Here is a 23,056-nt window from a genome sequence, read left to right as displayed (position 1 = left end):
GACCCTCCACATTCTACTCTGGGTGCTTTTATTGCCTGTCAATCAATCAACACTTATTAAGTGCCTACTATATGCCAGGCACTAGGCTGCCTGCTGGGGATACAAAAAGAGGCAAAAGACAGTCCTTACCCCAAAGGGCTCACAATCTAATGGTGCTCCTATCACTGAAACTCTCTCCCTCCTCACCTCTACTTCCTGGCTTCCTTCCAGTCCCATCTAAAACCTCACTTTCTGTCCCAAGTCTTCCCTGATCCCAGTCCCCTATAGGGCCTTCTCTCTTCCTCCTCTCTATGTCATGTTATACAGAGCTGTCTGGGTGCTGTCTCCCCTGCTGTGCTGGGACCTCCTTGGCATCAGAGACCATCTCTCACCTTTCTTTGTGTATCCAGCACTTAGCACAATGGCCAATCATAGCCCCCAGCCTGAGTCTCTGGGGCTCCTGATTTAGGTTTTGGTGACTTAGAATGAGTGTAAATAGCAATTGTTTTCTGTTCTGGCCAGAAACTTTGAGGGTCTTCCCCCCCCCCCCCCATTTATATTTAACTGATGGTAAATTAGGCCATCTTTCATCTCACTTCTTACCTAGCCCTTAGTCAGTGAATGGGCATTACCTCAGATAAACTGAGGCCTGAGAAAGACCTTAATTTAGGAAGGCCAAGGTCATCCACTCCATCCTAGGCTGTCTGCCCTGCCACTGGACTTTGATGTCTCTGCTCTGCAGGAGAGAGTGAGGTGAGGCTGATGACTTTGTGCAGCAATGACTCACTTCAATCCACTTTATGCACAAGTCGAGACACCCCCCTCTGTTGTCACTGGTCCTCTTGGAGAGCAAAGGACCACCACCAACAAAGCATGGTAAGTGCTTCATAAATGCTTATGGGCTTGCTTTGATTTGACAAGGCTGACACTAGGGGGAGCTGTCTGAACATGGGAGAGCTGGGGTGGGCCCATAGCACCCCTACAAAACCTGGCACGGTTTGATGTTTTAAGTTTCAGTTTCTTAGGAGAGTAGGGCAGGAACTGTGAATCTCTTTGTCATGGTCGGGGCTGGTTAAAAAAAATCCACTTGGCTTTCTCCACCTCTGTGAGAGAAAAGTCTGGAAGGTGATAGCTTGGGGTTCTTTCAGCTTTCAGGTCCTGTAGCAGGTGCCCAGCAAGAGATCTTGGATAATTGACTAGGGTTCAGCACTGGAAAGAACCTTAGAGATCACCAATACACCTCTCTGCTTTATGGAGAAGGAAAAAGAAAGTGAGAAACGAGTGATTCCAGGTCACTCAGGCAGTAAGAGCCAGAGTCTAGATTTGGATCCATGTCCTCAGATTTCCAACGTCTAGTGCTTTTCACACTATACCAGGTTAAAGTGACTTGCCCAACCATAATGGCTACTTATGAAGCTACTAAAAAAATTTTAAAATGAATGGATGAAAACGTATTTGTACAGAGATTGTCATGTTCTGGCATTGTGGTAAGGGCTTGGAATGTAAGGAGAATATTGAGATAGACCCTGTTCTCAAGCTCACATTCTATTAGGGAAGGACACAAAAGAAATATTACTTGGAGAAGAGTGCATTTATGGGGCAGACAGGTGGTAAGGTCCAGTGGTCCACATGGCAAATCAAACATGGCTTGGAGTGTAGAAGGTAGATAAAGTTGTATGCTAATACATCTATTTGTTTTAGTGTTATTTTCATGAAGAAAACCAAATTGTTGATCCAATCGACAAATCATGAGAACTTACCTTTCTGGTTCTTTAATAGCCTTGAATGATGAATAATCAGCTGCTGTATCTAGTCCCTAAATGGTATTGAAAGGAAAATTCATTTGAACTTTTTACCCTGATTAATGAGGCAAAAATCAGGACAAAGGGAACTAAAAGGAGTTTATTATAAGTATGTCAAGGTAGCAACACGTTGATGGAATGGTCTCAAGATGGGGCCAGTTTTTATTGGGAACTTTAGAGGCAATTCCAATAGGTTCACTTGCACAAAAAAGGCTGGGAGCATCTCAGCGCCTTCCCTAGGGAGCAGGCACGTAACAATTTGCAGGGAAGGGTACATATGTGATAGGTAGTGGTGTCTGACAAATAGCACTCAATACAAAAGCCTCCTCCAACACTGATTGAGAAGCAAGGCTGGGAACAATGGGAAACTGAGTCAACATAACTTTTAAAAATGGGCTGCTCATTTGATCCTCATAATAACCTGAGAAATAGGCACTAGAGATGTTATGATCTCCTTGTACAGGTGAGGAAACTAAGACTGAATAATTCATTTGTTTGTGATTTGTCCAGAGTAGTAAGTTGAAGACCTGGGACTTAACACTGGTCCTCAGATTCTAAATCCAGATCCTTCCCCCCCCCCCTCCTCCCTACCATTCTACACCTTCACTTTTTATTGCAGAAGCATTCATATTGTTTGGGCAGAAGCATTTCATTTTTGTGTAATCAGTTATTTATTTTACTTCTTGTAATTGATTTTGTCCCTTGTTTGGCTAAGAATACATCTCCCACCCATAGCTGTGAGAGGTTTATGGTCTGTTTCTCTTCTAATTTTATTTGATTGTCAGATTTTCAAGGCCACCCATTCATTTAGAATGTATTGTAGAGTGTGCCATAAGGTGTTGGTGTAAGCTCAATTTCTGCCAGACTGCTTTCTAGTTTTCCCAGCAGTTTTTATCAAGTAGGACTTTTTTCTTGCATAAGTTTTCTGATTGACCTCTGCATATATTTGAAAGTATTTTAGATTAGTTCTAACTTGCTAATTTGATAGTTCCACAGTACTCTGATGTGGCAGGACAGCATCAGCAGCATTGTGTCTGGGCTCTGAAGGACAGAGTTAAATTAGTTAGTGTCTAGAGCTGGGGAGCCAAAACAGTAAGGGGCTTCCTGTTCTTGTAGTAGAAAAATTATTTGAAAGAATTTGGACTGCTTATCTTGGAGAAGAGAGGCCTTAGAGGGCTGTTAGATGATAGCTGTGCTTATGCATTTGAAAAGCTGCCATATGGAATTCGATGAGTAAAGGGCAGAAATGACCATGAAATGAAAATTGGTGATATGGATTCCATAAAATGAAAAGGCTTTTATACCAACAAAATTGAGGTAACTAGGATAACAGTGTAAATTGGGGGAAAACTAATTTGCTTTCAGGATCTGTGCTAAATGTCCACCATCTAAGATGTCTCTATTTCCTCATCTCTAAAATGAGGTTGTTGCCAGGAGAACATGCACACAGCAAGAGGCACAGTGTGTGTTGACTACCCTTCTCAGCAATGCAAGAAGCTAAAACAATTCCAAAGGACTCATGATGGAAAATGCTGACCACATCTGGAGAAAAGGCTATGAAGTTGGAATGCAGAGAGAAGCAGATTATCTTTTTTGTTTTGTTTTGTTTTCTTTCTCATGGTTTCTCCTATTCCTTATAATTCTTCTGTGCAACATGACTTGTGTGAAAATGTGTTTAATAGGAATGTATGTGTAGAGTCTATATCAGATTGCATGCTATCGTGGGGAGGGAGGTGGAGAAAATCTAAAACTTATGGAAGTGAATGTTGAAAAATAAAAATAAATAAAGAAACTGAAAAAAATTAAAAACAGAAAAAATAAAATGAGATTGTTGGACCAGATCAGGGTCTCAACCTGGGAACCCCAAACCCCCCAAATCCATGAACTTCATCAGTCTGCAGAGTGTCTGTGATACAGAATAGGTTAGGAATGCCTGGCTGGACAATCTCTGCGGCCCCTTCCAGCTCTTGAATCTATTCCATCACCAACCAATCACCTAAGGAAGAGATGCTGAAGGAGGGATCCTCTTGTCCCTTTCCCCTTTCTTGATTGCTTCCTGTAGACAGTTTTTGGATTCAATAAGGCAGGTCAGTAGAAAGATCAAAGGGAGCTCCCAGATACATAGGTGCTTTGGAGAGGAGCCTGGGACCCTTTGAGTCAATGCACAGACACAGGCAGCCACAAATACATGGTCTTTCTACTTTTGACACTTCATGGGCTATGAGGTGATGCTAAAGATAGAGTTCTGGGCTTGAAATCTGTAAAATGGGGTAATAACAGCACTTTCCTCTCAGAATGATGACATATATAAGTCACTTTGCAAACCTCAAAGTGCTCTAGAAATGTGAAATATTGCAACACATGTAGCTCAGACATCACAGGGACTTTGTGAGGCTCAAATGAGATGGTGATCTCTCTGAAGCTTTGAAAACTCTAAAGAGCTTTTAACATCACTTGTTACTCTGTATGTCTATTTACTGATAGTGCTAACTTGATGGAAGGGGTGCTTGGAGATCATATAATCCCACATACTTATTTTACAGATGGGGAAACTGAGTCCTAGAGAGGCCAAGTCCTTCAGGTTTAGACTCAGAATGTTCCCCTTGTGAGGGGGTCCACAGTGAATTAGGCAATGCAACATCTGGGTTTTGCCTGATATACTCATAGTTTTAGGTGTTTGAGTTCTGGCAAATGTCCAGTTTTCTTAAGGGACGTCAGAGAAAACACCTCAAGTTTAACATGTATATATAATATTATATATACATGATATATAACAATATATTTTGGATATATACATATATACACACACATACATACATATACACATACCTATACACACACATATGTGTGTGTGGATGTGTGTGTGTGTGTGCGTGTGTGCATGTTCTTTCTTCATTTCACTTAAATCTCCAGATCCAGTTCTACGTGGAGAGCGGAAAAGACCAGCTTGTGAAAGAAATTGGAGTAGGGAGGAAAAGAAAGGAGAAAAGGAAAAATATAATGTGGGGTTGGGTGAGGACAAGTGGATTCTTTGGCATTCTAGCTGTCAGCTTTAGCTCTGGGGGCCCTGAGCAGGGAGGACTCTGGGAGCTGTGGCCTTGGCAGGAGCCAGGCTATTTCCTGCCAAAACAGAATCCTGGGGTGGGGAGCTGCTTAAAGAAGCTAGAATGTCTGAGCTGGACTTTCTGCTCTTCCCTCACAGCCAGGGAGTGGATCTGAGTGGAAGAGAGTGGGGATATGGGGCTAGGCGGGGAACTGAGATAGGAAGGAAACTGGCAAATGTGTAACACTGATACGGATATTAGCAAGGAAACTGAAAGTAGACAGGATGGTTACAGTGTGCAATGTTTCCTGGGGTGGGGTGAGTTTCCTGGGGGGCTGATCAGTAAATATTATTTAATTGAACTTGAAGCTGCACAGACACCTGTTTCCAGAAAGAACTCTTGCCCCTCTGTCGGACAGGGGATTGCTTAGAGGCCTGGGTTGGAATCCTACCTCTGACCTTAGGAGTCAGTAACTGCAAGATATTAATTTACTCTCCCTAAGTCTGTTTCCTCACCTGTAAAATGGAAACTATAGAGGAGATGTGGGATCTAGAGGGAAGACCACTGGCTCTGGGGTGAGATGATCTGGCTTTAAATCTTGGCTCTGTGGCCACCTGTCTGACCATGGATGACATTTCAGCTTCTTTGGCTTCAATTTACCCATCTGTAAAATGAGGGACTGACCCACGAGGTCCCTTCCCACACTAAATCTGGGATCCAACATTGGTTAAGGTGATCTGTGACAACTATAAAGGACCACAAATGTTTTCTTGTATTGTTCAAATTGAGAATTATTTAATAACTCCTGTGAAAGCTTTAGAAGGTTTCTTCTGGGAGAAATGAGACCACACCCTTCAGCATCAGATCAGACTCCTTAGGTCTTTTTTGCCTGGGCCAAAAAGCAGCCCTTCAACTAGAATCTTATAATACTTTATCCCAGCAAATGTTAAGCTAATCTGACGATAAGTGTAAATTCAAATTGATAAAGTTTTATATGTATTTCTTAATATTGCTAACGAAAATTAAGTATATGTCTGTATTGTGAAACTTGGTAACACCGACATAGTTAGAAAGAGATTATTTTATTTTATTTGAATTACAATGAGGAAAAAATGTTTTTGTTGTTTTTATCCATTAAGATGTTTGACATGGTTATAAGTTTATTTCAGCTCTGCTAGTGAAATGTTATAAATTCTATAATATTTAAACCTAAGAGCTACAGAGAAGAAAATACCTAGCATACCTAATTAGAATGAGGAAATCTGCAGATCAATTTATGTAATTTCCACTTACTTTTATTCAGGATGATTTTCTATGGAAAGTAATTTAGAAATACATTTGACTGAATTGAGGTACCTTGACTAGAAATGAGTTTTGTTTTATGTTTCAGATCCATAATTTTGTTTATAATATTGTACAGATATACCATTAGAGTCATAACTTCTTTCTAATTTGGATGTTGTTACATTATGAACTTTACTGTTTTAAAAAAAAGAAAATGATTGAAAACTATTGATATTCAGAAGTACTTGACTACCATGAAGAAGAAATTTCACCTAAAATTATTTAGCTATCACTTATAAAAATTATAAGATTATTGGTTATTAGTGATTATTATCATAAGGCCAATCTAAGTGGGTATATTTTAGGCATTGCTTCACTTAGAAAACTGAATTTTCTCCTCTATTGATGAGGAAGTTGGTAAGGAGGAATTTATTTGTGGTAATTAGGAATTTATATTATAAGACTGTTGTGAATTATGAAGTTGTATTTGCAATGGTCTATACTACGAATAAGCTCCTCAGATGGAAGCAAGGTGAGGTCTCACTCAAATGGAAGAGGGAGGCCCTCATCTAGCTCAAGGGGAAATTCCCTGAAGTCTCCAGGGAAGCAAACTGGAAAGCAGAAACATGCTGAGAGGTCAGCTTTCCCTCCATGTACGGAATATTTTCTCTTTCTCCTTGTTGGAGTCAGGACTGAAAAGAATCTCAAAATAAGAATGAAAACTGTCTTCTCTCCAAAGTTCTTTCACCAATTCTGCACCTCATTCACATATGCATCATGTTAACATTTGTGCCACTAATTAGGAGAGTCTCATGCAAAATGCTCTAAACTTGTCTGGAAACTGGGGTTATATTCTATTATATCCTCAAACTCTAATTTGTTTAATCATTCTCCAATAAACAGGCACCTTCTTAATTTCCAATTCTTTGCTTCTAAGTGCTCTCTTAAGTATATTGCACTCATAGAACTTTTTCAACTTTCCTTGATCTCTTTAGGGTATAGGTTTATTGTTAGGATAGCTAGATCAAAGGGTATGAACAAAGTAGAGGCACTTTTATGGGCATAGTTCCAAATTGCTTTCCAAATTGACTTAACTAATTTGCAGTTCCATCAATAGTGCATTAGTGTTTCCGTTTTCTCCATCCAGCATCCCCAGCATCCAACCCCATCCAGCATTGATCATTTTTCTTTTCTATCATACTTTCCAATCTGATGGGTGTCAGATGGAATTTCAGAGTTGCCTTGATTTGCATTTTTCTATTAGTGATTTGGAGCATTTTTAAGAAATATGATGTTAGACAGTTTGAATTTCTTCCTTTGAAAGTTGCCTATTCATATCGTTTGACAATTTATTTATTGAGAATGACCCTAAGGTTTATAAATTTGAGTCAGTTCCTTATATATCTTAAATATGAGACCCTTATCTGAGACATTTGTTGGAAAGATATTTTCCCCATGCTATCCTTGCTTTTTTGAGTTAAACTGAACATAATGAATTCTGCTCCATTTGCCATTTTAACTCTGTGAGACTATTTAGATTTCAAATATGTTTTTTTTTTTGTAAACAGTATTGGGGGTAACTAGGTGGCACACTGGGCTTGGAATCAGAAGACTCATCTTCCTGAGTTTAGATCTGGCCTCCAAAACTTACTATCTGTGTGACTCTGGGAAAGTCACTTAATTCCATTTGCCTTAGTTCCTCATCTGTAAAATAAGGTGGAGAAGAAAACAGCAAAACACTCCATATCTTTGCTAAGAAAACCCCAAATGTGAGTAGGATACTACTGAAATAATTGTACTACCACAACAACAATAAACATATTGTTGGATTCTGCTTTGAGATCCATTCTGCTGTTCCCTCAGGTGAGGTCATACCATTCATGAGTATGGTTATGATTGTTAATTATGTATTCATCACCATCCTGCCTCTTGTACCTTTTTCTCTCTTTCTACTCTCTTTATAAAAAAAGTAAGGTGATGAAAGAGCAGTTTGTAAACTGTAAAGCATGCAATCTGTTTTAGTTCCTCCTCCTTCATTTCCCCATCCCTAATCATTTTGTTTCTCTTTCTTTTCTTTCAGTACTGAAGTTTGTGTTGCTTACCTAACCTAACCTTTCCTTTAAATCTCTCTCTCCCTTTTTCTTGTTGAGTTTGATATATTTCTATACCATACTCTTTGTGATTCCCTATGTGTTTGTATATATATTTAAGGGTGTGTGTGTGTGTGTGTGTGAGAGAGAGAGAAAGAGAGAGAGAGAGAGAGAGAGAGAGAGAGAAAGAGAGAGAGAGACAGAGAGAGAGAGACAGAGAGAGAGAGTTTTAAACTTTCCCTGATTCATTTCCCTGGCCTTTTTATACTTTTAGGAAGATATATATTAATGGTTCTCCTCTTGTTCTTCTATTGGTATTGTCCTTGGTTGCTGTATTTTGTATATTTCTGTTGTATAAGTTGTTTGAAAAGCAGATTATTTAGGTCGAGTTATTTTGTAGAAATACTTCAAACACCTCTTTTTGTTGAACATACTTTTTTTCATTAATAGTTTTGAGTTTGCTGGGTATGTTACCTTGGGTGGCATTTTGAGTTCCTGTTCTTTTTGAATCACATCATTCCCTTCCATGTTCTTTCTTTTATGCTTGAAGGACTTGCTTCTGGCTGCTAGTGGAATTTGTGACTTGTCACTGGAATTGTTAAATTGAAAGACTATGTATTTTGGAGTTTGCAGTATAGGCTTTTTTTTCTTTCTGGAGATAATCTGTGGATTGTCTTGACTGGCACTTAACACAGGAGATCTGGGCAGTTTTCCTGTAACATTTCTTGTATTACAGGGTTCAGATGTTTTGATGTGTTCTTCTGGAATCATTAAGTTATTTCCATACATCCTCTCTTCAAGATCAGTATAATTTGCTTTCATGGAGATTATCTTTCATTTTAGTGTTATTGCCTTTTCTTTCTCTTCTGTGTATTTGCTTTCCCAATCAGTTATTTTTTTCTTTTGTTTCTTTAGTGAAGTTACTGAGGGAGAGTGTCAGGAGGAGAGACTGGGAACAACAAAGGGAAGCAAGGAGTCATCCAACTCCCTTCCAGTGACCAGTCACTTGAGGAGTATGAGTGACAGTGGAATTAATGCCAAGTCGTCATGAGAGCCAGAAGATGGAGGATTGAAAAAGGAAAAGAACTGAGGAAAACGAGTTTGTTTATAACAGAGCAGGCATTTCAGAGGGCACAGTGGAAAGGCTAGCTAAATCTGGACTGAGAGACAAGGAGAACAGGGTTGAGAGGGATGGACTTAAGGGAACAGATAGCGATGTTGAGATAAAAATGATCCAAAGGTCCATTGATTAGGTATTCCTGTCAAATATTGAATCAATGATACAGAGAGAGTCACTGCAGTTTTATTACTCAAACCTCACTGGACATTGAGTTAGTGAGCTCAGACTGCCAAACTGAGTGGTCTTACAGAGAATGTGAAGACATCAGCAGGATGGGTACAGTGGAATTTTACAGAGAGCAGAAGGGGGAGGTAAGGGCTTACACATCAGGAAACAATTTACAAGAAAAGGAGAAGACAAAGATCTGTACATCAGGGGTCAGGAGTTAGGAAAGCTCTCCCGAGCACTAGACAAAAGACCTGGGGTGAAGACAGAAGCTGGGATTGAATTCCTTGAGGCTGGTAAAGGGACCCTTGAGAAGGATCTGTCCTGAAGAGGATAGAGGCAGGTTTTTGCTGTTGTTTTTCAGTCATATTTTAGTTCTGTCTGACTCTTCATGACCCTGTTTGGGATTTTCTTGGCAAAGTTGCTGGAATTGTTTGCCATTTCCTTCTCCTGAGGAAACTGAGACAAACAGGATTAAGCAACTTGTCCAGGGTCACAGCTAATAAGTGTCTGAGGCTGTATTTGTACCCATGAAGATGAATCTTTTTTACTCCAGGCTAGCAGTGTACATACCATGGCACCATTTGGATGGCTAAAGGTAGGGATTGCTAGGTTCACTGGGATGCTAGGTTCACTGGAAAGCCTTTGGAGTGAAGACAGAAGTCAGGAGGTAGCTGGGCTGGCTGGTCTCTGGGAGGTCTCTGGTGTGAAGAGGTTAGAGCAGAGTGGCCTGGACAGGGCTAGCTGGGAAGGCCTTGTGTAAAGACAGAGGCCAGAGTGATGAGCGCCAGAAAGGAAAAGCCAGGAGAGAAGCAGTTTTGTGTGCTACTGACTCGAATGGAAGGGACCACAGACCTTTCAAAGGCTTATACTCTAGAACCATGAGTGCCCTAGACACATGGAGTTTTCTCATTTATGTACTTCTCTGTTAATTTTCTACACATCTGCCCATTCTCCCCCATGGACACTGTGGGTATTTATGGGAGAGTGTGACCCAAGATGACATGCAGACTGATATTTGATTGATTACCGCATTTGTGTTGTTACGTTGGATAGCTGTGGTGTTATGTTTATTCCTGCTTTTAATGTTTAATTTTTTAACTAAATGTAAATTTATCTTTTTAGTGTTTAGTCTTTTAATGTTTAACTAAATGTTTGAACCAATGTTTAATTAAATTTTTTATGTTGAAGATCTAACAGTGTCCTGGTGGCTGATTTTTGGTGACTGGAATCTCCTAACTGTATGCTCCAGCTAGAGGATTGACTGAGGACCCGGAGAGAATTTGCTTCTGCAGGTAGGTAGCCCTTCTCTGAGAAGCAGAGCCCCAAACTGAGGCCAGCTTGGCTATTGGAGGCAGTCCAGGGAGTGAGACTGAGCAGCCAGCCGGCCAGCCTTTCCATCTGGAGGTGACAAGGACATTGTCATCATAAGGAATCACTAATGAGAGAAAAGCTGTCTTTGGGCTGTGTTCCTAATGGGGGGGGGGCAGTTCATAATTTCATCCTGCTCCTCCTTTTTACCTTTTTTCCCTCGAAGAATATACTTGGCATTTCCCTTTTTCAGCATCACCTGTGCCTGTTTTAGTGCATCTGTGTATTTATTAGTGGTGGTGGTGGTGGTGGTGGTGGTGGTGGTGGTGGTGTGTGTGTGTGTGTGTGTGTGTGTGTGTGTGTGTGTGTGTGTGTGTGTGTGTGTGTGTGTGTGCGCGCGCGCGCGCGCACGCGTGCTCATGTGTGTATACTAATGGGGCGAGGGCTCATGCGTGTACATAGGGTCCAGGAGAATAATGGTGATCCAGGTCAGCAGTGGGGACTTGGGAGGAGCTGGGTTGGAGGAACTGTTTTAATCGGTGGCCCCTTTCAGTTTCCTTTTCCTGATGCAATGCAAATGGTTTCACTTTTGAGTTTCTCTTTCTTTCAGTGGAGAAGTGGAAACCTAAGTTTCTCATTTACATAATATCGACTATTTAAATTCAAGGGCTAGGAGACTGAGAGACAGATCTGACTGCAACTGTAGCTCCAGACAGAGGGGGAGTCTTCAGCCGCATCTGGTCAAGTCTGTTCTTACCCTGCAGACATGAGGTAAACCTCTCTTGATTTCTCTGCAAGCTTGTCACTTTTCCCCTTTCTCTTAGACTGGACTTGGACTCAGGAGAGCAGGGTTACAACTCTAGCTTTGCTATAGCAGGGACACTTTGGGCAAATCACGTATTCTCTCCAGGCCTCAGTTTTTTCATCTGTAAAATGGGGATTATGATGCTAGAAGTGCCTTCCTTCCCTGGGTTGTTGTGTGTTGTTCAGTCAGTTTTTAAAGAGTGATAGGAATATGTTTCATGCTCCCCTTTTACCCGAGTGTTTCTGCTTCCTAATTTATCAAGTTGATGGGGATATCTCTTCAAATCCTTGCAAGCCCTCCGTATGTGTCACCTGAGACAGTTTAATCTATATTTGAATGTTTATGTGAATTTTAATGTTACAGCTCTGGCTTCAGCTCTCTGTAAAATAAGGTATAATAGAAAGAAAGCTGGGGTTTGGAATCAGACAAGGTGGTTTCAGATGATAGCAATCACCCTGGGGAGATGTGTGCCTTGGGAAAGTCACCTCATCTTGATTCAACTGCTTTTGTCCCAGGTAAAAAAAGACAGATCTCTTTCTATCCCCAAAGGCAAAGGGAGAGAGAGAGAGAGAGAGAGAGAGAGAGAGAGAGAGAGAGAGAGAGAGAGAGAGAGAGAGAGAGAGAGAGTCAAGTGCTTATCATGGAGGGTGATGGGTCATTGTCATGTAGACCAACATGGTTTAAGGTGAAGGATCATGAAAAAGTTTGGAAAGGGAGGTTGTGGCTAGCTTTCAGGTTCTGAATAGCAGGGAGAGGAATTTGCATGTCATTCTTTAGGCAATGGGGCATGATGGACGGTTCTCAAGAAATGGAACGATCTCAAAAAAGCCAGAAGAGACATTAAAAATCATTCAGTCCAACCTCCTCATTTTACAGATGTGGAAACTGAGTCACAGAAAGGCTTGGTGACTTGAACAGGGCCATGTAGCTAAAAAACATTGTTGGTAGTGGTCCTTTGTTCTCCAAGAGGACCAGTGACAACAGAGGGGGGTGTCTCGACTTGTGCATAAAGTAGATTGAAGTGAGTCATTGCTGCACAAAGTCATCAGCCTCACCTCACTCTCTCCTGCAGAGCAGAGACATCAAAGTCCAGTGGCAGGGCAGACAGCCTAGGATGGAGTGGATGACCTTGGCCTTCCTAAATTAAGGTCTTTCTCAGGCCTCAGTTTATCTGAGGTAATGCCCATTCACTGACTAAGGGCTAGGTAAGAAGTGAGATGAAAGATGGCCTAATTTACCATCAGTTAAATATAAATGGGGGGGGGAAGACCCTCAAAGTTTCTGGCCAGAACAGAAAACAATTGCTATTTACACTCATTCTAAGTCACCAAAACCTAAATCAGGAGCCCCAGAGACTCAGGCTGGGGGCTATGATTGGCCATTGTGCTAAGTGCTGGATACACAAAGAAAGGTGAGAGATGGTCTCTGATGCCAAGGAGGTCCCAGCACAGCAGGGGAGACAGCACCCAGACAGCTCTGTGTAACATGACATAGAGAGGAGGAAGAGAGAAGGCCCTATAGGGGACTGGGATCAGGGAAGACTTGGGACAGAAAGTGAGGTTTTAGATGGGACTGGAAGGAAGCCAGGAAGTAGAGGTAGGAGGGAGAGAATTTCAGTGATAGGGACACCATTAGATTGTGAGCCCTTTGGGGTAAGGACTGTCTTTTGCCTCTTTTTGTATCCCCAGCAGGCAGCCTAGTGCCTGGCATATAGTAGGCACTTAATAAGTGTTGATTGATTGACAGGCAATAAAAGCACCCAGAGTAGAATGTGGAGGGTCTTGTGAGAGGAGGAAGGAGGCCAGCAGGACAGGATTGCAGATAAGAGAGATGAGAGGTTATGAGAAGGGGTGACTGGGGTTGCTGTGTGCTGGAGTCCAGAAGGGATGGGACCAAGGGTGCACGTGGGCAGGAGCCACCTTGTTGTCAGGGACTGTGGGAGAGGGAGGGGGAGTGGGAGTGGAGGGATGGTGTCAAGGGGGTTGCAAAGTGTGGAAAGCATGTTACAACCTGACCAGGCTGTATAAATGTCAGGCCCCCGAGGGCCCATGGATAGATTTCAAGTGGTCTGTGAATTTGGATGACAATACACACACGTACACATACACACACACACACACACACACACACACATACCTCTTTATTTCACTCACCTTTGGTTCCTTTGTAATCCTATACATTTTTTTATTTTATGCACTTAAAAGCCTTATTTGGAAAAGAGTCCCAGGGGATTCAGCAGGTTGCAAAAGGGGTGTAGGACACAGAAAAGATTAAGAAGCCCTGGTTTGGATGTAGCCACACAGGAAGTGCTTGCCAATGAGCAACAGTTAGCTGATAAATATACAAAGCTGGACACAACCCAGTTCTTCCAGAATCCAGGTCCATAGCTCAACCCACCAGACCACTTCTTTGACCAGGTTACCTAGTGACTAGAGAAATGCCCTTGGAGTCAGGCAGACCTGAGTTCAAATGATCTGTCAGAAACTTATTAGCTCCTTCAGCCTTAGTTTCCTCATTTGGAAAAAGGGGTTAATTATAACATCTACCATGAGAATCAAACACACTCACATTCAGAGTGCACTACAAATGCTGTCTATGGTCCTTGGTACTATAAAAAAGAAGTGAGTGGTTGGGGAAGTTGGGAGGTGACTCTTGGCTAGGGCCAGCTGTTGGCTGTCTCTGAGATTGCTAACCCGATTGTTTTCCGATCCCTGCAGTGAGGTGACCAAAGAGTCACTGGAAACATCCCTGAAGCAGCTGAGCTGCACCTTTACATGGCAGTTATTCAAAAAAGAGCAGACCCTTGAAAACCTGGAGGAGAAGATCATAGACAGCATTGGGTTTCTCTGCCCTCAGTCGAAGGCATCTGCACACAACCTCCTGGCCTACCTGAAACACCTGCAGGGGCAGAATGAGGAAGCCCTGAGCTGCCTCAAGCGAGCTGAAGAGCTGACCTGTCAGGAACACCCTGACCAGGCTGAAGTCAGGAATCTGGTCACTTGGGGCAACTATGCCTGGCTGTACTACCACATGGGCCGACTGGAGGACTCACGCATCTACCTGGACAAGGTTGCGCAGACATGTAGGAAGTTTGCAAACCCATACAAGATCGACTGCCCAGAGATGGATTGTGAGGAAGGCTGGGCCAGGCTCAAGTGGGACATTCACAACGTAGAACGGTCCAAGGCTTGTTTTGAGAGGGCTCTGGAGAAGAAGCCAGACTGCCTGGAGCTTCGCGTGGGCCTGGCCATTGCCACCTGGTGTCAGGATGAGGGCAGCAGACCATGGAGGCCCCAACCCGTTGATGTCCTGAGGCAGACCATTGCCCTGGATCCTGACAACCATTTCCTTAAGGTGCTCCTGGCCTTGAAACTCCAGAAAATGAATGACATAGCCACGGGTGAAAAGTTAGTGGAAGAAGCCTTGGAAAAATCCCAGTCGCCGGATGTTTTCCGACTGGCCGCCAAATTCTACCGGAACCAATGTTGCCTGGAAAAAGCCCTCAGCCTATTTGAGAAGGCTTTGGAGTTCCAGCCTGACGTGAGCTTACTCTACCATCAGATTGGGTGTTGCTATCGGACCATGGCCAGCCAAATCATGCATAGAGAGAAGACTGGGGATCTGCAGGGCCCTGAGATCCGAGAGAAGGTGCAGAACCTGCGGGCCAAGGCTGCTGAGTATATGGAAAAAGCCCTGGAGAAGAAAGGCCCTAATTACCCTAATATGTACTCAGACCTCGCTGGCATGTACGGGGCACTAGGCTACCACATGAAGGCAGAAAACACCTTCCAAAAAATACTTCAAATGGAGCAGCTCACAGAGAAGGAGAAACAGCAGTTCCACCAGCGTTATGGGAACTTCCAACAGTATTTCCGGGGCCAGGAAGACATTGCCATTCACCATTATTTAGAAGGTGTGAATATACAAGAAAAATCTGTTGAATGTGAGAGAATGAAGTCCAGACTGCAAGAATTATATCACCAGGGAAACCAGAAACCATCCTCCTTGCAGGGCTGGCGGCTGCTGGGGTACTTTGCCAAGTTGAATGAAGATGAGTCCCTGGCCATTGAGTACTATGAGAAGGCTCTGGGCATCCTGCTCAAACACTCCAGCTCAGGGATTGCCAGTCTGTTCCCCTCTCCTCCCTCTCCAGAGGCAGAGAGAGAGGGGGACCCGAGAAGGGTCAACCTCCCATTCCAAGGGCCCAGAAATGGTGTTGCTTTTGTGCTCAATGGGGAGAATAAAACCAGGCATGAGACAGGAGATGCCTATGAAGATGTGAATGGGGCCAGGAAGGGCTAGTCCTCCCTTCTGAGGGCTAAGTGGGATGAGGAATACTGAGCAAGAACTAGTGACCTAGAACGTCCAGAGAGATGGGGGTGTTGGAGACATTGGCTTTGATGGAGTCCTAATAGAGCTGCCCCAGTCCCAATATTCTAATTTCATTATAGATTCCTCCTCAAGGCCCACTGTATTTACCTAGCCTCCCCCCTCTCACCTCCACTGTCCTAACTTCTTCATATATGACCCACTGCCCACTAGAATAACAGGTGTGCTTGTGAAACTCAGTTATCACAGAAACAACAGGCTTGGGAATCCAACCAATGCCTCTACCCAGCCATGACCCCTCAGACCCCTCCCCACAGAAACAGGTGTATGCTTGTACTCAACCACAATCATATCGTCGATTAGCCCAAGACAGGATCATAATACCTAAGTATCCATCTTTGTAGAGGGCCAGTACTGATGGAGTCTGGAATGTGAAGTACTATCTAGGTTTTACTTGAGACTTGTACTAATATAAGGGCTAAGCTTATCAGGAAAATTGGCTCACCATCCCCACTCTTGATATGCAAGGATGAGAACATCCTGACCTTGCAGAGGCACCCCAAGGTTGTCTCCAGGGAGGAACTAGATTAGGAAGTATAAGAAGTAAACTAAAAATATTCTCATGGGAATAACCTTGCTTGCTTGCCTGTAAAAACACTGTATAAATCTGTACCCCCATTATAATAAATGAGAGCTCTTCTTCACACTCTTTGCCTGGCCCGTGTCTATTCTTCTTTCACGGTCTCACAGCCTTCACAATTGTCACCCCCGAGGCAGATCTTCAGCTCACCTTGACCAAACAGGACCACAACAGCTAGCCAATCAGAAGACAGCACTACCAGGATGTAGATGGGATACTTGACCACCAAACTGTAGAAAGAGCCCACCCTTCCATAGCACTTGTGTAGTAATAGTAAAGAACTGACCTAGAATGAACTTAGGATATAGAGAGCCTTATTATAATATCAGTACCATATATACCCTCCAACTGAATGCATTATGGGTAACTACATGCGCAGTTCCACTGAGGCAAACCCCTCCTCCATTACCTTATCCCTTAACAAACTCTTCCTGTCTTTTTAATATTAATCATATTTCTATGTTCTATGTAAATTTTGATTGTGTAATCATATTCTCCATAAAATTGTATATCTTGCTTTACTGAAGTGGCTAAATTTCTCTAAGGGACTTAGCCACTTGCCACAGCATGAAACCTCAAAACTATACTAAGTCTTTCCAGCTGGCTTGGAGTCCACCTGAGTCTTTGAAATTCTTTAGAGATATCCCACCACAACTCTACAGGAACCTCATCAGCTGGACCTGGATGCTGATGGTTCCCTGACAACCTCCCTCTGGTCACAGCCACAGTCCTGTCATTTTTTAATGTTATGGGCAAAAGGACCTTTATCGACCTGGGGATGTGTTTGACTTTGATCCAAGACCGATGGATTTCTTCTTTGTCTTCTCTGCTCCCACACCTATAGCATCATTGCTTGACTCAGAATCTGTTAGTGGCTCCCCGTTGCCTCCAAGTAAAGTTTAAAGAGCTCAGCAGTTGAGATATGTGCCGTCTGACTGTCACTTATTCCTCTGGAGCCCTCACAGCACCTCCCTCCAAGAGCCCTCTGGGCTACATCTGAACTGGCTTCAAAACATGCTGATTCTATATACTACTGCACCCTGGATTGTGATATTTTCTTGACTGGAAATCAGTTCATCTGCCAAGGGGATCCATTTCCACCTATGGAAATCCCACCCATCCTTGAACAAACATATCCTTTCCTGTCCTTTTCCCCTAGCAGCTGGAAATAACCCCTCTCCCTTAAGTCTCAGACAGCCCTTATCTGCAGTTCTCTGATCCATGTGGTATGGTCAGTGTTGTTACATATAGTTCAATTCCCCTCCTGTTCCCCTTTTGACTTTGTAATATGTGGTCCTTAGGACAGTGCCTAGCATACAGAAGATGATTAATAAATGTTTGTTAATCGACAGGAAAGTGTTTTGGTCATCTTTGCATCTAGCACACATAGCAGGCTATATGTTGATAACTGTATTTCCACATAATTGTTTCTTTTGTCATCTATTTTGTCTTATTCATTTAAACATTTTATTTAGAGCACAGCTTTGCTAGAATGCTCAAGGGGTCCAGGACACAGAAAAGATCGGGAACAAGCCTTTTTCGTGGCTCTTACCACTGTTATCACCAAGACAAAGTGGGTGAGGCTGTCCTTCCTCTGGGTACACACTTCCTGCCTTGTTTCTATCTGCTCCCCGAAACGATCACTCTTATGTCTCTAACTGTCAGTGCTGGCTCTTCTCCATATCAATTTTACACCATTTTCACACCATTTCCTTTGGGACTACTCTCCATGTTCCCTTTTATATTCTGTCCCAAATGGGCTGCCTGGGAGAAAGAGCTCAGCCCAACTTGCTCTGGGTCCTATGTTCCTCTAAGGGTGTGCCTGTTATTGAGAGAAGGTAGCTCAAGCTAGAAAACATTCTAGGACACATTTGGTCAGGCAGTTTGGGGGCTATCACATTCAAGGGGGTCTTTGAAGGTTGTATAAAACCACTTAAAGATCATTGAACAAAACTGACCCACAGCTCAGAAGACTTAGAGTTGGGAGACACTTCCTTGGGGAAGTCATCTACTCTGGGCCTCAGTTTCCACATTTTAAAAATGGGAACAAGTTGACAGTGGAGTTCCTGGTTTTAAATCTGACGCTACTTGACTGATCTCACTTCACCAGTAAGAAGACTGAGGTCCAGTAAAAGAGAAAGCATATCATTCAATGTCACAAAATAAATGAAGATTAGAGCTGGGATCTATACCCAGGTTTTCTGACTCCTGATATATTCTGCTCTTGACCTCTCCTCACCAGATATGTGGTCTTCTTACTAGGACCTAGCTTGGCCAAAAAAAAAAAAAAAAAAAAGAAACAAATGTCTCAGACCAAAAAAACAAAAGTAGATGGGCTATTTTGGGGGGAAAGGAGGAACAGTCATAAATAGCAAAACAAGCCTCACTGCCCGCTGGCTATGGTTCCTTCTTCAAAGGGCAGCTGGTCCTCCGTGTCAAATGCCACAGTGAATACCACAGTGGCAAAATTTTCTTGGAATGGCTCAGGATCAGCAGCGGGCAGACCTAGATCGTCCCTCAGACTTCCTGACCCCCACCCCACCCAAAGCTGCCAGAAGGTAGTGAAAGGATCCTCCTGCCTCCCAAGAGGCATCCAGGCTCTGCTCAAGTACCCTGGCCATTCTTGGTCACAGGTGATGAAACCAATGGGGAAGCTGTAGGCTGTGGGAGAAGAGTGTTGGAGATGCTGTAAGATAGTGGGTGGGCCTTCCTTAACTGAGATTTTTGGTTACGAGGGAGGCAGTGATGTGTATGAAATGACGGGTAAAAAGCAAAAGGTGTCAAGAAAATAGGTTGTTTTTTTTTTAAATTTATTTTTTTAAATAATGAAGAAAAAATAGTCGGAGGATGGTTACCTTCACGTCCACTAGATGGTGATGGTGGACCTCAGGTTGCTGGCCTTCAGGATCCAGGCAGAGAAGCATCTCCCTCCCAGCCCTAGAAGACCAGACTTACCAGGTTGAGGCTTATAAGAAGGGCTGCCTGGTCTGTATTGAACTCGAAGAGTTTTATTTCCAGCTTTTGTTTTGACATCATAGTAATTTCTAGGTATAATTCCACTCCGGTCCTCCCTTGAAGACTTGCTTGTAACAGAGAAAGATAGCCAAGTAAAACAATTAAGTGGCTACTTCTGCTAGTGTATGTAGTATCTCACACCTGTAGTACCCCACTCCTAACACTTGTCCCAGGGGAAAATATTCTTAGTCAGGACTCTGCCTAGTTTGAATACTAAATTAAATGAGAGGATGAAGCAGATTAAAGACCCATTCCCCTGGCTCTGATTCTTTCTCTCCTTTTTTTCATTCAACTTTCTTCTTATTGTTTTTCCTTACTCTCACTTTTCTCTTTTTCCCCCTCCATCTCCTTTTCCTCCCTCCCTCTCTCCCTCCCTCCTTCCTTCCTTCCTTCCTTCCTTCCTTCCTTCCTTCCTTCCTTCCTTCCTTCCTTCCTTCCTTCCTTCCTTCCTCCTTCCCTCCCTCCCTCCCTCCCTTCCTTCCTTCCTTCCTTCCTTCCTTCCTTCCTTCCTTCCTTCCTTTTCTTCTTTTTTCTTTCTCCTCCTTCCCTTTTGAACCAGATTTATAATTTCATTGGTAAAGGGGATGCATTTTTTTTTTGGCTACAGGAACTCTCAAAGACCATCTCCTAAGTTACTGAGGGATTGTGACTGACTCTGGTTTGGAGAATATCCATAATGATGAAATTGCAGATTCATGAATTATTATTGAAGGGATGGCTGCTTCATCAAGGGAGGGCCTGTGTTGTTTCCTCCTTCTTTTAATAAAGATTTCCTCTATAATATCATGAACCATGTGTTTGCAGCTGGGGAGCTGGTCTTATGTGATGGGGGTGTAATTGTCTCAGGTTCCTAGACAGGGGTTGGAAATCCAAAGAGTGAAAATATCCTCCACCTTGAACCCAGAGTTACTTATGAGAATGACTCATATGTTGTGAAAGTTCTAGGGTTTCCCTTTTGTCTCTTCCTTTACCCACTTTCCTCTTTCTTTTGCTTCCCCTTGACTCTCTTTCCCTTCCCTTCCTTTGCTTCCTTCTCTTCTTTTATGTTATTTTTTTATCCAAGTAACTTTCTTTTTATTAGTCAGTCAACATGTATTTATATATTTCAGCATTTATTAAGTACTTCCTATGTGCTAGGCACTGGGTTAAGTGCTGTGGCTGCAAAGAAAGCCAAAAAAAAAAAAAAAGGAAAAGAAAGAAGGAAAGAAAAAAGAAGGAAGGAATGGAGGGAAGAAAGGAGGAAGGGAGGAAGGTAGGAAGGAGCAGGAAGAGCTCTATGGTCAGGACTACTTTCCACACAGAAAATCACATGGGAAGGAGAGAGATGGGGGAGTCTCCACCTCAGCAGGGTGTGTCTTGAAAAGCACCTGGTGCCCAGGTTGCTTCCCCTGATCTCTGGCACCAACATGGCCTTGGATGAGATCACAGAGCAAGAGAGAGGCTGTTAGGGGCAGACTATAGAGATCAGAGAGTCAGAGGATCCCACATTTATAGCTGGCAGGCTCAACCCCCTTGTTTTACAGATGAGAAAGGGAGGTTGGCTCAAGGTGAAGTGACCTGCCCAAGGTCACCCATCTTGGTAGTGTCTCCAGCAAAATTTGAGCTCATACTCCTGCTTCAGGCCTAGCCCTCTACCCATGGTGCTGCCTCTCTATAAAGTCATGCCTGGAGCTGACATGGAGGGCTGGCTCACTTTCTGAGTCAGAAAGCACTGGACTAGAGTCAGGAGAGACCAGAGTACAAAATCCTCTTGGATACCCACTATCTGTGTGACTGTGGGGAAGCTTCTGGGAGCCTCACTCTCCTCATCTGTAAAATGGGGATATTGCCTGTAGAACCCATCTCACAAGGATGCTGAGGCTCCAGTGAGATAATTAAGTGCTATATAAAGATAACTATTATTGTTATTATTATTTCTGTGAGGTGATATGGCTGGAACTGGGCTACCAGAAACTGCTTAGACTTCCACCTCAGCACGCCCTACTCTTTCTACCACCCATCCAATTGCCACATGGATGGCTACAGCATTTACCTCCTGTAACGAGGAGAAGGTGACTGGGACTTTGTCCAAGGTTGTCACCATTTTTGAGAGGGCATGATTCTTTCTTGGAAGTCTTTCAGCTTGCCATCCCTGTGACACCCACTCTACTTCTGGGTCCTGCCTTCCCTGCCCCCCCATTTTCTACCCTCCCAACCCCTGCCTGCTCTTCTCCAAGTCAAAGACTCTGGCTGTGACTGCCACCTGGAGATCACACTTAGAACGGAGGCTTCTATAGGTTTTAGGGTTGATTAAATGCTTTACAGACATGGTCTTATCTCAGGCTCCTAACAACTCTGTGAGGCAGGCAGTGTAGGAATTATTATCCCCATTTTGCAGCTAAGGGAACTGAAGTTCAGAGGGACCAAGTGACTTCTCCATGGTCACATAGCCAAGGAGTACATGAAGTGACATTTGAACTAAAGTCTGCTTCCTGGGCCAGTGCTTTCCCTCCCACTGACTTTTGGTGAAGTCTGGTATGATGGAATACAGCAAACGTAGACTGTGGACCCTTGGTGATTCTGTATAGACACCAGCCAGCCAGAGATCCAGGGCTGCTTGGAACAGAGACAGTGATGATCTAGAACCTGTCACCCTGGGGCTCAGGGCACATCAGTTTTGGTTTCTTTGGACTCATGATTTCATCACTGAGGGAGAGGCAGGAGGGGAAATGCCCTCTGCTCATCTGGAACTTGGCATCTTAGGGAGAAGTCACAGGCAGGGTATATCAGAGGGGAAACTTGACCCCAAATCCTCACCTTCAATCCATGGGGTTTCTAGCTTCTCTTTGAGACTCAGCTCAAGAACCCCTTGGGCACAAAGACTAACCCTTCCAGATGCTAGTTAGTATCTTCCCCCACAAATGACAGAGTGTCTCTTTGGTAGAGCTAGGCCCATAGTGGAATATGGATGACTTGGGCCCCACCCTGTCAAGGCTGTTACATCTTACCCTGTCATTTTAGGGACTCAGTAACTAGCACCCCAATTCCATTTAACTACTTAACATTGGATGAGATACTACAGAGGAATATTTTCTTCAAAGATATGGCAAGAATAAACATACAGACATTTCCTCCACACTGTAGGAGCACCGCCTCCCCTCCCCCCCCCCCCATACCTCATCAGTCTCTGAGGCTGAAAGAGATAAGGCTCATAGCTTTGCTCAGGTCCCTCATAACATTAGTACCACCAAGTTCAAGTCCACAGCCCTGCTGGACTGACATCTTCCTGGGACCCTTGCTCCTTAGGGCTTTAAGGCAGGGTTGCCTGCAATACCTAGTTGGAATTCCTGGATCCTGAACGTCTTCAGAAGGGCAAAGAATGAACAGAAAGGCCAAAGACCCAGGCCTGTTCCTGGGCATCAGGTGGGGGAGACCAAGGGAGAGGAGAGAGAGGAGGTAACCTCTTGTCTTCCCACAGGGTCTCAGTCACTTT

General features: G+C 43.4%; 1 protein-coding gene across 1 annotated transcript; it reads left to right on the top strand.

Moving 5' to 3' along the window:
* The first annotated feature begins 9,954 nt into the window (after positions 1-9,954).
* LOC140517597 (interferon-induced protein with tetratricopeptide repeats 3-like) lies at positions 9,955-16,635 on the top strand. The gene is made up of 4 exons (XM_072628989.1): positions 9,955-10,082; positions 10,676-10,779; positions 11,463-11,566; positions 14,318-16,635. Exons 3-4 carry the CDS (start codon positions 11,562-11,564, stop codon positions 15,900-15,902), a joined length of 1,590 nt encoding a protein of 529 aa, XP_072485090.1. The 5' UTR covers positions 9,955-10,082; positions 10,676-10,779; positions 11,463-11,561; the 3' UTR covers positions 15,903-16,635.
* Positions 16,636-23,056: the final 6,421 nt, after the last annotated feature.

This window comes from Notamacropus eugenii, chromosome 1, assembly GCF_028372415.1.
Source record: "Notamacropus eugenii isolate mMacEug1 chromosome 1, mMacEug1.pri_v2, whole genome shotgun sequence".
Classification (NCBI taxonomy): domain Eukaryota; kingdom Metazoa; phylum Chordata; class Mammalia; order Diprotodontia; family Macropodidae; genus Notamacropus; species Notamacropus eugenii.
Note: the sequence above shows the minus strand (reverse complement) of the source record. Positions and strands in the feature narration are given on the sequence as shown.